The sequence below is a fragment of the Manduca sexta genome, chromosome 24 (genome assembly GCF_014839805.1).
Source record: "Manduca sexta isolate Smith_Timp_Sample1 chromosome 24, JHU_Msex_v1.0, whole genome shotgun sequence".
NCBI classification, from domain to species: Eukaryota; Metazoa; Arthropoda; class Insecta; order Lepidoptera; family Sphingidae; genus Manduca; species Manduca sexta.
The window spans coordinates 16044182-16058134 of record NC_051138.1 but is presented as its reverse complement, the minus strand read 5'-3'; the positions used below and the strand labels follow the sequence as shown (position 1 = coordinate 16058134).

Sequence of the window (13953 nt, the reverse complement as noted above, 5' to 3'; positions counted from 1 at the left end):
GAGAGCATTCGTATTATCTCTTATGCTTATTGTTAGAATAGTCTATCAGGTAGAAAACACGCACAGCACACCTTAATCCTCGAAGAGCAGAGGTGCATGCCTATAGGTGCAGTGAGATAGACTCTGAGGGTCATATTATTGTGCAATATTAAATCGCTAATTATAACACGTACACAAAAACTGTTTGAAAAATAAATAGCCACATAAATATCCGATTAATGTGTAATAAAGTGTACCGACTTTAATATACATAACGAACCAGTTGTTAAGCGATATAATTCGGATAAACATGGATAACGAATTCATAAACATCTGCATAAATTTGCATTTATTAAGTCGCTTAATGGAATAAACTTTTAAACCTAATATAAGAACTGGTGTTATTCTCGTGTTTTGATCCTAGGTTAGAAGTATTTTAAAGTTTATAGAGCCACATTCATCTTCTGTGCCATTCCAATGTGGAGTCATAGCTATATTTTTTTCTGGTGAAAGGAATTGGTTATTTTTTGTGACCAGCCTTTTGCCTGACGCCAATCCTTTCTAGGAGACCAAATTTCAGATAAATCATCTTAACAAACAGTGGTGGAGCCTAGTTGGGGTGGGTGTGGTGCTCCATCCGAGAAAGCACTTTTAGGGGGGTGATAAAATGCCTAAAATAAACCTTTAAACGTGTTAACTTCTAGCAGTGTGGGGAAGGGAGGTCACCAGGTCTCAAGGAGTGCGCCAAAGTCTCTAGAGCAGTGCTATAGACATACACTAGGGAGCTAAAAAAAGGTCACCGGAAAAAAAGGGAGCGAAGTTTTTTTTCGGCCCAGGCGCTCCTCTTCCCTTTCCTTGGGGCGGCAAACACATTAGGTCCACCGGACCTTTGGACTATCTAGGACAAAAACCTAAAATGGCGGCCGCTCTGAGAAATCAGGGATCCATCAGACCATATATGTGTACACAACCAATAATTTAAGGAGGCGAGTTTGTAGAGCCACGCTGAAGATAATTATGTCTGCATCATGACGAGACCAGATTTGCTCGGGTGATAACATTGCCTAATGTCTTACATCAAATAGCAGTTTTTTTATTTTTTGTACGATCAATGAAAATCTTTTCATAACGATCTCAATTTTTTGTTTTCCAACTTGTTTCGAAGTGTTGTTAACCTTTAATAAGTTCAGCGTCACTTCTAGCCACTATTTGCTACACATAAAGAAATCATCACATACAAGTAGTTTTTTTTATCACTCTTTTTTAGGGTTATTTGTTACGAAAACAATCCTTATAGGAACACTTTGTTGAATTCCCGTCTGTCTATCTGAAACTACCGTTTTCCTCGAGAACGCGTAAAGGTATCAAATAGAAATTTATATAAAATATACCGGTCTAGTTTCTATTTCAGCTGTGAAAAAAATAAAGAACCATGAAACTTGTCAATAAGGAATGTGTCACAGCACATTTAAAGGAAATATTACTGCTGGTATGTCTCTATGTGTGAGAGTCCGCCTGGTACCACCGCAATGTCTATTTCTGCCGCCAAGCAACAGTGTGTAGTCTCTACGCAATGGAATATTAAACAATATGTAATTCAAGGTGTTGGTGCTACTGTTTATGGGCAGTCGTATCGCTTACCATCAGACGAACGGCCAGTCTGTCTCGTGATACAAACAAAAAAATGAATTTCTTTTATACCAGAGAACAATAGATTTTGCACATCTGCAGCGTGAAGAAGAAGAAGAAGTGTTGTAGTATTGTATTTTTTAATTTGGTATAATTAGAAGTGACCACCCTATTACAATAGCTAGGAAACTTAACATCCAAAGTAATATAAAAGCTTCTACAGCGGTCCCAGGATCTTAGTCTCAGAAAATTATAGAGCCACGAGATCAATCGCCGAACCACGAAGTATGGTCGACGGCCAATACATGCAAAAAATGTCTGAGGTTACACAAATTCATTCAAGAACAGGTTCTTCTAGTTGTCCAAGAAACTATATAAATAAAAAACGTGGCATATAATTTAAAACAAATAATTATCCAGTTGCCTTCCGGATATATAATAAATATTATAGGTATATTATAAAATCATATACAGTAAAAGTATTTATATTTATTTGGACCAAAATTAAACATTTTATTTATCTATTTGGCAAAGGTCAGTGTGCAGGGTCGTAGTTTTCCTAAAATTAACTTGAACTTCGAAGGTTCAAGTTAATTTTAGGAAAACTATGCAAACATATTTGGAAGAGGTTAAGTTTCAGTCAAGACCCGCTCTCGAGCAAATGGCCTTGAGAATTCGTTCCGTACATTATCAGCGCGCAATGTACTGCGGGAATATGCAAAGATATACGAATAATTGTTTAAAAAACCAGGTTTAGACATTATGAAAAATTTAAATTAATAAAATATTCCTTATTAAATTGTATATATTTTGTTAAATTGTTGGGTTACAAATTAAAATTAAGTACCTATAATTTAGAAGAGGCAAAGAATCAAATATTTTTCATATCCACATTATAAAAAGAATAAACTTTTTTTCTGTTTTATAAATATCAAGTAGATTCCTATAAACGGTTTGCGTGCCGCTCTGCTGAGGGAGCGCCTTAAAGTTTCGATGTAAGTAATCTGCGGCCCTGCTGGTATATATGTTTCTATATTGCGTATTGTACGCCAAACACGCAAGAGAATCTCGACTTTCATAAACAGAATTACGGTGATCAAGCATATCAAAATAATATGTTTAATGAATAATATTTTATTTTTATGTATGCAATATTAAATCTAGTTAAAAAATATTATATTTGTAACACGCGGAAAAATGCTACATTAATGAAAATAAAGACCGCCATTTTGCATTAAAATGGCCGTTATGTTCTACGTGCCTGTTTGTTTGCTAAATTTAAATAAATACACTTGTAAGGTCGACTTGGTTACTGAAAATGTCGTTATAGTGTTTAAAAAATGTATGACCAATGTCGACTACTTGAGGTTGCGTATGATTTTATGTTCCGAAAATGACCACATATTTTCATAAGAACATTTTTCATTGCATTCTTTATATCAGGTATTATAGAAAGAGAGAGACAAACAGAGGTGGAAAATTACTAATTTTGTTTAGTTATTAAATCTACATTACTTTGTTTGAATAATTTTGGAATCAGTTCCATAGTCTTGAATCAGTAATGTATATTTTTTCGCTGATCAAAACAGATCGACCATAATATTGCTATTTAGCATTTTCACGGGCGTGTCAACTTTGACCATTTTTATTTTAAGATATTTTGTAATACTTCGAATTATAATATTTATTTACAAATTGCGCAATAAAATATCGTTTTTTAATTTAAAATATTAAAACCGGTTTATTGTATATAGGTACTGACGTCGCTAAACATGCCATTAAATAAATAATTTGATGTTTTTAAATATTTATAAGAAATACTTTTTATTGAGTGTTTTAAAACGTGACTAGAATAATGGATATTTTTAGATGCTTATCGGAATTTTATATGTGGTACCGATGCGCTAAGGAATTCCAAGACATAAATTTGAGCAAATTAAAAAATACCTCTTTTTAATGTTATAAAATTATACGGTTACTTTTACAGTTAATTAATATTGATTTTATAGTCAGCTATAAATATTATTTTGTAAATAAATTGTCTATTAATGACAACAATTCATGTAAGAATTGTTTCGTTTAACTACCGTGTTTGCCAAGTATATAATAATAATAATAATATCAGCCCAGTATTTTATACTGTCCCACTGCTGGGCACGGGCCTCCACTACTACTGATAGGGATTAGGCCTTAGTCCACCACGTTGGCCTAGTGGATTGGTAGACTTCAAATTCCTATAGAGAATTTCTCAGGTATGTAGGTGTCCTCACGATTTTTTGATTCACCGTTAAAGCAAGCGATAATTTACAAAGAATACACACATAATCTTAGAAAAGTCAGAGGTGTGTGCCCTTGGAATTTGAATCTGCGGACATTCGTCTCGGCAGTCCGTTCCACACCCAAATAGGCTATCACCGCTCTTTTTTTCTGTTTGCTAAGTGGTGTAGTATTTTTTAAGAGCCACTTCTTTTGACAGCAATTAGCGCTGACGCCCAACTCCCGTTCGTACAACTCCTGGCTGGCCCCAACAGTGCCCATCTTCTTCGACATCTACATGTTCAACTGGACTAATGCTGACAAGTTCCCTGAGGAGAAGCCAAATTTCGAGGAATTGGGTAAGTTATCTTCATAATTCGAGTTTAATATCTCTGTATCTTCAGGTTTCGTGTCGTGGATGTGTAGTAATTGAAATTAAATTACAATATCTGTGTGGAGTATTTGGGCAGTGTTTTCGGCTGCAGCGAAGCTTCTGCCAATAATTCAGCAACTCTAGACATCGGTATAAACTGACCAGCGAAATCATAATTATATTAAACAAATCATAAAATTCAAAACGTGTAAAACAAGATTTATATTCCATTTAGGTACCTATTTAACGCAAACAGAATTCACGCAAAAAATCACGCACGGGAGCCAGCTCTTGTATAGAGCGAACCTATAATTCATGAGCTATAATTCTCCAGGTCTATAAATTGACAACCGAAAAAAAATCACGCAAGGGAGTAATCTCTCGAAAATTATATAGAACGAGGGACCTATAATTCATGAGCTATACTTCTCCAGGTCCGTACAGATACCTGGAGCGACGAAAGCACGTGAACATTACGTACCACCCGAACAACGGCACCATCGGCTACCGCACAGTCCGGAGCTGGGTGTGGGACCCCTCCAACAATGCCTCCCTGGACGACAACATCACCACCCTCAATGTTATAGCAGCTGTAAGTTCACATCACTCTTCGTCAATGGCATTTGCGATAATGAAACGCACTCTACCTCTCTACGCAAGGTTTTGTTGTCAAAGAACTGGTGGTGTTAGACAGTATTATTTATGGAGAGGCATAGGTGCCGTCAGGCGAGCTGATTACACGTCACGTAAACCCATATATAAAAAATCTATTGCGTGATTCAAAACCATATTTTGGTAGCCTTAAGCCCAGCCGACTAGAGTGGAAGTTGTAGAAAATTCACGTGAAAAATTTTTTTTTGGTAATTCTTTGTGTTACATATTTATCTGTAAAGACAAGAATCTTCTACCTATTTGGAAGTTATGTAGTGACCATTTAACACGCTCAGCTTCCTTTTCTTTTAAAAAATGCCATGACCCCAGTTTCAAACTTGTTTATTAAAATATTATGAAATATAGCCTAAATAGATTTAATTAATGTAAAATATTTAACGCCTATATTATTGGTACACTGGTGGCGTAATTGTATTGCGTGCGTGTTTCGACACCTCACGATAAAAGTTCCGGGTCCGAATTTTGGGGCGGGCAAAGTGAGATCCAGTATCAATTAGTAAGGAGTCTGGAATTGCCGGGGTATGGTGGTAGCGTCGCCCCTTATAATGGGACGTATATATTATGCGACGCAATACACATAGTGAAAAGTGGGCGGTGTGGTTACACTTCAGCTTACCCTTTCTGGTATAAAAACGCATTGTGTTCGTTATATATAAGTATACGTGGTTGAAACAAATTAGATTTAAAAATAGTAAATAATTTAAAAATAATAAAAAATTTAAATACATACTGGTCAGTATAAGATGAATTTCGATAACCTATATAGGAATTAATAAATTCAAATTATTGTCATAAATATGAAATATAATGCCAATTCTGAAAACCCGAAGTGGGCTCGTTTGACACAACTGCTTTATGCTTGAGTAGGGGGCGATTTATTATTATTAAATCAAATATGTAGAAGAGTTTACGGGTCAGATTTGGTATCGTAACTGACTTGCAGATATTGAGTAAAGTTTGAATAAGTTATTGTTCTGTGGCTTTTTGCTTTTATAATCAATTATTTCCGAAGCCAGTCGTCTGTTATACGATATCTACAGACTGCGTAGTCATTATTTAGAAGTCGTGATCTATTTCTCAAATTTAAGTCACCAGTTTATGCCTTCGCAAATTTTGAAGGTCGGTTTAGCATATTGTAAAATAATTTATTCATGGGAGGCGTGAGTCAAGTATTTTAAATAGGCAACATTATAATTTAGACTGGTTTTTATAACTTGCTATTAATAAAAAAAATATTTGAACACTCAATGGAAATTATGAATTCCGTACATTGGTTTTCTCTAATAGAACAAGTTACTATCAGATGTGTTAACTTTGTATTATCAGAATGTTCAACTATTCACCAGATACGTTATGTTTGCATTAGTGGCAAAATTATACTGTTCGCTTTGCTGAATGTTAATTGTCACTAGTAAGAAGTTTCCTAAATTTTTTACAACTGATTACCACCCCGTACACCTGTAATCTAATTTGACGGTCTAATGCAGCGAAACCATTTCTTGGATCAGCTAGGTTATGGGACAGGCCGGCGTAATTCTGACGACTAAGGGACCGTCAATGTTAAGACGTGTTAACTAAAAGATTGTCTCCACTGTATTTAACATCTAAATGCAGTTATTCACCATCCTACTTCGTTTCATCGTACGTCGGTAGGTCCTACGTAAGATGGTAGTAACTTTATCATCATGATTAAAAATCAGTATTACCTTCGTAGCCACAGTATCTCTAATACGCCTACCTACAATCTACGCAATATGGAAATTATTATCGTAGGCCTATCAACAAAAAAAAAACGATTTCCACGCGCCCTGTTTTTTGTGTAGGTAAAAACTATTATTTTGTGTAGATATTTATCTAAATGTAACAAATCCTTGTTTGTATCGCATTGTTACAATTATCTTATAGTTTCACAGGTGACCACGTTTCTGGGTAGTGTTGTGTAATCCAACTATGAAGTTCATCAATGAGAGACGTGTCAACCACCACTGAATACCATGTACCATATTTATGCCATATATTTGCCAAAGTGGCTATCACGCTCCAACCAATTAATGGGAACCGTACGCAAAGGGCTTTATATACTAGTATAGTCCTGTTTCACGTGTTATACACAAGTTTATAACACGTGATAGAGGCCTATTATGTTTTGACAAAAAAAAAACCGCAAGGGCTTTAATTAACAAACTTGCCCAAATATTTCTTACATGATTAGTGAATTAATTGCAAAAAAAAGGCCAAAAGTTTAGTGGAAATTTGACTTAGATAATGTTCAATTTAAATTAGGCGCCGATTTCAAATATAAAGTAAATACATAATATAAAGTTTGTTTTTGTAGTAGTTTTCAAGAGGTTTTATTTTTGATTAATTTTAGGGAAAGTAAAACAAACTTAGCATGTACAGACAACTGATTCGCGATCACAAACTGCCAGGATTAGGGCAGGGTTAATATTAGTTGGCATCGAGACGGCTGCAAAATATATCAAATATTAATAATTTTGTAGACCTTTATAGTCATGCAATAGACACTTATATGTAATCTGTTTTTTTACTTTACTGATCTAACCGATTTCGTAGCTTCGATATAGCCATTAACAGTCTGACAGCTGAACAATTAAAATATTTAATAAAAAATTTGCAATCGTCCAGTGTGTACAGACGAGTTTTGTTTTTGTAATAAAAATGCAAATATTTTTTTTTTGTTTATGATTATGAATAGTTTGTAACCGGTTGCGCAACGTCTAAACATGTTAATATATATTGCGGACCATGTTGTAAAATATGGCGCAATGTGTTGCCAATTGTGTAAGGGTGGGGCTATTGTTCCCGTGCTATATTTTTCTTATCAACGGTATATATCTTGTCACTACCGCCCAGCCTTCATTGGGTGGCGACTGAGCCGGTATGTTGGGGTGGGTACGCATGCCTTACGGCCCGGTATTGAGCCGCCCGGATTTGATGTTGGCCTTCGGGTGACCGCCGGGCCGAGTCCCTAACAGTACCTACGCACCCTACGCACGGCCTACCGACTAATACTCCGCGGTGGCCATCTTCGGCGCATTTGGGACGGCTGCGGGCTTCCTCCGACGGAAGTGTCTAAAGTCTTCGTCCACAGCCGTCCCTGCGCGATCGTATTTACCCCTAGCAGTATGAATATAATCCACATGGATTTGGTATCTCGGACTTCGTTAAAACTCCACTGATCCCGCGGCTTGAAGTTATAATGATTTTTGACGAACACGACCAGACGAACTTTGTTTTCGGTAGCTAAATTAATGAAGGCAGTGATATAGTAAAGCATAACTTATTATGATGCAGTAATTGAAAGCTAGTAAATATCCTCCACGGCCGATGGTAAACCAATTTGCCCGGCTAATCTTAAAAAGTATAATATTCGAAATTCGATTTTTTTAACTTAAATATGTTAAATAATGTTCAAATTACTAATCATGCGTAATGTTTCACGTTTGTCTTTTACAAGAAGATTAGTTACTATCCTAATTCTGCTGAAGCAATACATTTATAACTTTGCTTGATGATTGACGATTCAATTACTTTAAACTAAAAACTACTATTTATTTGTTAAAGTAACGTCCAAAGTTACTTTGACTAACTGGTAGTACAGCTATCGAATTTTGTATATGTTGTACCGGTATTGGTATGAGTACGACTATCGCGCTGAGGTCCTTGGTTCGAATCCCGTGTCAGGCCAAAAATAATTGTTGGGTGTTTTCATCTTAAAAATTACTTAGTCACAGTATGGAGTTAGGAAGTTAGCTTGTGATACCCTTGTGCCTAGAAAAGCACGTAAAGCCGTTGGTCCTGCGCCTGATCTCTCTCCGGTCATGTCGGGTTGCCGTCTCACCGGACCATAATAGTGAAGGAACAGAGAGTACACCTGTGTATTGCGCACTATAATATCTCCTGCATGGTTGATCTCCATTGAAATTGGCCACCGTGTCCGAAATTCGACTAAGAGGGATTCATATGTTGTAATTGACGCGCGTTTTGCGCCAGATTCTAATTGATTCCCAATTTTGTGTAGCACACATATTGTTTTACCTTCCGTATAGTTAATCTGATTAAGAACTTCCTTAAACACATATTCGTATAATCTGACAGATGTTGAACGCATGCTAGAAATAAATTTGTATATTTTAAAGAATTACTCGTTAGTATAATTTGATATAATTATTTGTGTTTGATTTGAAACGTTTCTGTTTCTATGCACGTAATTAAAAAAGCGAAGCTTATACATAGACGTTACCAAAACACAAACGAGATAGTAGTTTTTTTATTTATGTTCTCGGAAGCGGCTAGACTGATTTTGGTAAGAATTTCATTAAGAAATAGAATGCTTTTCAGACAAATCTAGGTTAAATTTTATCAGTTATTAAAAACAAATGTTAACTAAAATAAAATTCTACAAGTGCTGGTAGATCTTTAGCTGGACATGGTAGACCCACCTTGGAATATTCACCCTGGTAGGTCCACCCTAGTTGGTCCACCTTGGTAGTTCCACCAGTTTATTTATTTTGTTTATTTCCAGTCAGCCATCTACCGCGCCAGGTTCTGGGGCTATTTCCAGCAGAAGGGCCTCTCGATGGGGCTGGCGATGTTCGGCCACGGTATCTCCATCTCCAAGTTGGCCAGGGAGCTCCTGTTCGAAGGTTACGAGGACGGACTCCTGGACTTCGCGAAGACTTTACCAGCCAGCACAACTGGAGGCGCGCCGCTTGTCGACAGATTTGGATGGTTCTATTCCGTAAGCCTTTTCTTTACACTAAATTAATTATTCATACTTTAGTAAGTGAAGTAATAATATACATAGATGAGAAATTTATATTATTTATTTTATTTATATATATGGGAAACAATATTTTGACTCTTGTAGACTAGTTAAGATAATTAAAAATACACAAATCAATGAAGTTGATAAAAAGCTATTTTTACAGTACAGATGTTATTGGTAAAATTTATTAGTTACTACCGAAAAAGATGATGATGATAATTAATAAAATAATAAGTGAATGCCAAATATAATTACTTACCAGTTCACTAGTTACTAATTGTAAGTAAAAGAGAAAAACTAGACCAAAATTACCAATTTAATATAATAATAAAAAAGCTAAGCTTTTATAAAGCTGTATTTATGTTATTTTTTATTATTTCGATTTTTGTGATATATGCGAGAACATTGAATTGTTTTTGATGAAATTTGGCAAATAATTCTGAATTAACACATTCTTAATGCTAAAAGTACGCAGCTGGTTTTATTTTACCCGCCGGAGACACGAGCGACATCTTAAACAAATTGCTAGTGCGTTCCACATGGTCTGTAAAATATTTAAAATATATTATTTTTAAGTATATTAAATTTTTTCTTTAGTAAAATATAATCTTTATACATTGATAACTATAACAATTTAATAAAATTGTCAAAGTGAAGATAAATAATCAAAATCTAACATGTGTTACGTACTGACACGGGTGGCTTTTAATAAATTTATAGTAGAACGGCTTGTGCTTTTGATCTTTAAATTTCAAATTCAAATAAAAATAAATTAAATTTAATAAATCTACTTTATGATATGATCCTTTGTTTTTTTTTTATGTTACAAATATATTCAACTCTACGGTCGAATTTAATATTATGGAATATTATCACATAATCTTTTTTTAATTCTTCTTAATTCTTTAGTCATATGCTGATGGGTTTAATTAATGAATTTAATATAATTACTTTATAAAAAAATACAAACTACGACCCTGACGCCCAATTTTATACATAATTCCATATGTTCTCGCCTCGTTTTAGAGGCTTGTGGTGTATGCTGGCAGTATACTCGAAGTCCAAATGTAGAGTGAAGTGAAGGACAGTCATAAATATGTTAATGATAGTTTAACAAAAAAACCACAGTACATTTAAATAATAATAATAAAATGTAATTAAAATACGTAGGTATATCATAAAATTATTTGAAACTAAATTTAGCAGACGGCGATTAATTATTTAGATAATTTATTCACATGTTTATTTCTTTACGTTATTTTCGTGACATTTAACTTTTTTTTAGACTTATTTAGTTTTTATTTATATTATACTTTGACATTTTGGTTCTGAATTCTATTCGTACGTGTCTACAACTATTTCTGGGTAATAAATATAAACAACCAATTAATGATCGCAATCCCAAATATACAGATCAGATACAGATCTGTATTACAAAGGCGTTCGGTCCAATCTGACCAGAAATAATTTAATAATTGCAGACAGCTCGGTCTAACACTCAGACTCGTAATGTTTGCAAAATTTCATCACATTTTTTCTGTGTGCGAGCAAAAAGGTTCAGACCTATCAATTCACATGTATAGCTTAATTAAAGAGGAAAAATCACAATACCAGTATTGTAAAGATTGGATGAATTAGAGACTAGTTCAGGTTCCGCCTTCTCACCCTCCACTGCAACTCTTGTAAACCAGGATCAGTAGTGGCACTCATTTTATGACACCGAGCAATGAAATTCAAGGAATATGGGAGCAACTATAATCGGTCTTTAAGTGGAATTAAATTAAATTTGTTTTTGGTTGATTCCTTTGCGGGTTAAATATATAGATAAATTGGCATTAGGAAAAGGCAGATACACTATCATTCCCTTTCTTTAAAAAACTGTATGACTATATGATTTTCTGCGTAACTCAAGCCGTTTATGGTGTACAGTGTCTCTGTCTAAATCGCGCCGCGTTCTGGAATCAGCCGGTGTATATCCGGTTGTAACAGGCCGGCATAATTGTCGACTGCCGAGGGTGATCATCTCTCGTCAGTCGACATTCCATTAGACCTCACTCACTTACCATCAGGTGCGAGACGGTAACTTTGTAGTGTCCGTATAAAAAAATGACCAGTTTTATTTTATAACATTAAACCATAGTGTTTTATCAATTGCTTCTTTTTAGAGAAACAACACTGATACCGATGGGTACATGGAGGTGTCTTCGGGAACGGCTGACGGTCTTCCCGGACAGATCCTGAAATGGAACCATGAGGACCACATATCCTTCTACAACGGAGAGTGTGCGAAGGTAAGAATCTAGTATTCAAGTCGGTGGTAAAGAACTTTTGGGTTTTTGAAATTTTCTATTCATAAATCATTGATAGCATAGTATAGAAACTGGTGGACGAATCGTCTATTAAATACTTTTTTAGAAATGTACGTCTTTTTATCTGATTAGAATTAACGCCTAGAACAACCAGTGTAAAAAATATTCACAGAGCTGATGCACTTCTTCATAACGTGAATCAGTCATGAATGACGACGTGATTTTTGCGACCGCCAGGACATTTTGTTATTTGGACTACTGTTACTCTTCATCCAAAAGCCGTGACTCACTGCCAAACTTTAATCGTTCAACTGCACGACCTAATGATCAAATCTTATCTAGCTATCAGGCAGTGCAGGCGAGTTCATGCCTCGCAACTTGACCGAGGAGAGTAAGCTGACGATGTTCGTGCCGGATCTCTGCCGCACAGTCAACATGGAGTTCGTAGACAGTGGGCTGATGGACGGGCTGCACTACCACAAATACCACGTCAACGAGCGGACATTCGATAATTGTGAGTAGGCCAATAGACTGGGTGCTTTAGGCTGTGGAACATAAATTGTACATTTGATTGTTAGGAGACAAATTTGAAGATAATCGCAAGGGATCAGTGGGCCTTAAGGCAATTTTTTTAAAATGCCTCTCCAGCCTTGAGCTGAACAGAATTGAAGTAGACTGTTGAATTTGTTAAAAATTAAAAAAAATACCTATTTGTTATTAACTTATTTATTATTTCTAGGCTAGATTCAGTATCTATTTTTAAAATATTTGTGTGCTCCAAAAGCTGGTGTTGGCGAACTCTATCATTATTACTTAAAAACAATGTATCTATTTACCCGATCTCATAAATATATATATTTTTTATTTTCATTGAGAAGGAGCATGACAGCCATGTTTTCTGCATCGCCATTTATAATATGCTTAGATTACGGTTAAACATACCTATAGAAGGCAACCTTACCTTTACAACCTTTACAACGGGAGGAATTTGCCCAAAAATTACCTTAGGACCCAGTCAACTACACTTTAACGCTTTATTAAACCAAGTGCTCCTTCCAGCGTCCACTTCACCGGAGAACACGTGCTACTGCAACGGTCCATGCGCGTGGGGCGGCGTGATGAACGTGTCCGCGTGCCGCTTCGGCTCGCCCGCCTTCATCACGCTGCCGCACTTCCTGCACGGAGACCCTGCCTTGCAGGAATACGTCACCGGCATGCGACCGGACCCCGACAAGCACTCCTTCTACTTCGCCGTTGAACCTGTGAGCTACTTTTCATTTTCGACAACTTGGGGTCCTAAAACGAAGTGTTAAGAAGCAATTAGGCAGGCCAGTATAATAATGCCGAACGTCTGGGGATGTTTTCAACTCCAACTAGTTGACATTTCCTTTGGGCTTCACTGAACTTGAAGCCGCATTGCTGTGCTTTATAACAAACAACATTAAAAATAGTTAGCCATAATTCAGAGTTTGTAAAAAAGAACATTGTGAAGCCATTGTCATGAAGTTAGAAAAGTTTTATTTTAACTGAAATTTTAAAGATGTCAATTGTGCTTTTTTTTGTTTATCCAACATTACACCGGATGGTAGGTCCAATGTAATTCGATAAAGTCCTTATAAAATAATGCGGAACGAAAGCCTCGCCTTTCTCAACTGGTATTGTATATTTACCTAACCGAGCTAGAATATACATTATCGACATCCTGAGATGTAAAATAGATGGTAGCTTGAACCCAATGTAATTTTCTTTCTAGAAACTGGGCGTACCATTAGACGTGGCTGGTCGGTTCCAGTTCAATGTGTACGTGGAGCCGAACGATTATATAGCGTGAGTACTTCTACATTATTCCCGCCAATTCACTTATCTTCTATGGTCATAATAGATTTTAAATTTCGAACCATACCACCATTAAAATAAAACACTGAAATTATAATCTTCAATTATGG

The 13953-nt window shown here is 35.8% G+C and overlaps 1 protein-coding gene across 4 annotated transcripts in view; it reads left to right on the top strand.

Annotated features, from left to right (window-relative positions):
• Nucleotides 1-13953, top strand: part of LOC115444720 (protein peste) — a 71846-nt gene that overhangs the window by 54609 nt on the left and 3284 nt on the right. For all 4 annotated transcript variants that reach the window (XM_030170606.2, XM_030170605.2, XM_030170604.2 and 1 more), the window contains exons 3-9: nucleotides 4085-4223; nucleotides 4672-4829; nucleotides 9456-9671; nucleotides 11864-11989; nucleotides 12350-12521; nucleotides 13067-13269; nucleotides 13761-13834. In XM_030170606.2, coding sequence (XP_030026466.1) covers nucleotides 4085-4223; nucleotides 4672-4829; nucleotides 9456-9671; nucleotides 11864-11989; nucleotides 12350-12521; nucleotides 13067-13269; nucleotides 13761-13834 — 1088 coding nt within the window. The remainder of the gene's footprint in view (nucleotides 1-4084; nucleotides 4224-4671; nucleotides 4830-9455; nucleotides 9672-11863; nucleotides 11990-12349; nucleotides 12522-13066; nucleotides 13270-13760; nucleotides 13835-13953) is intronic.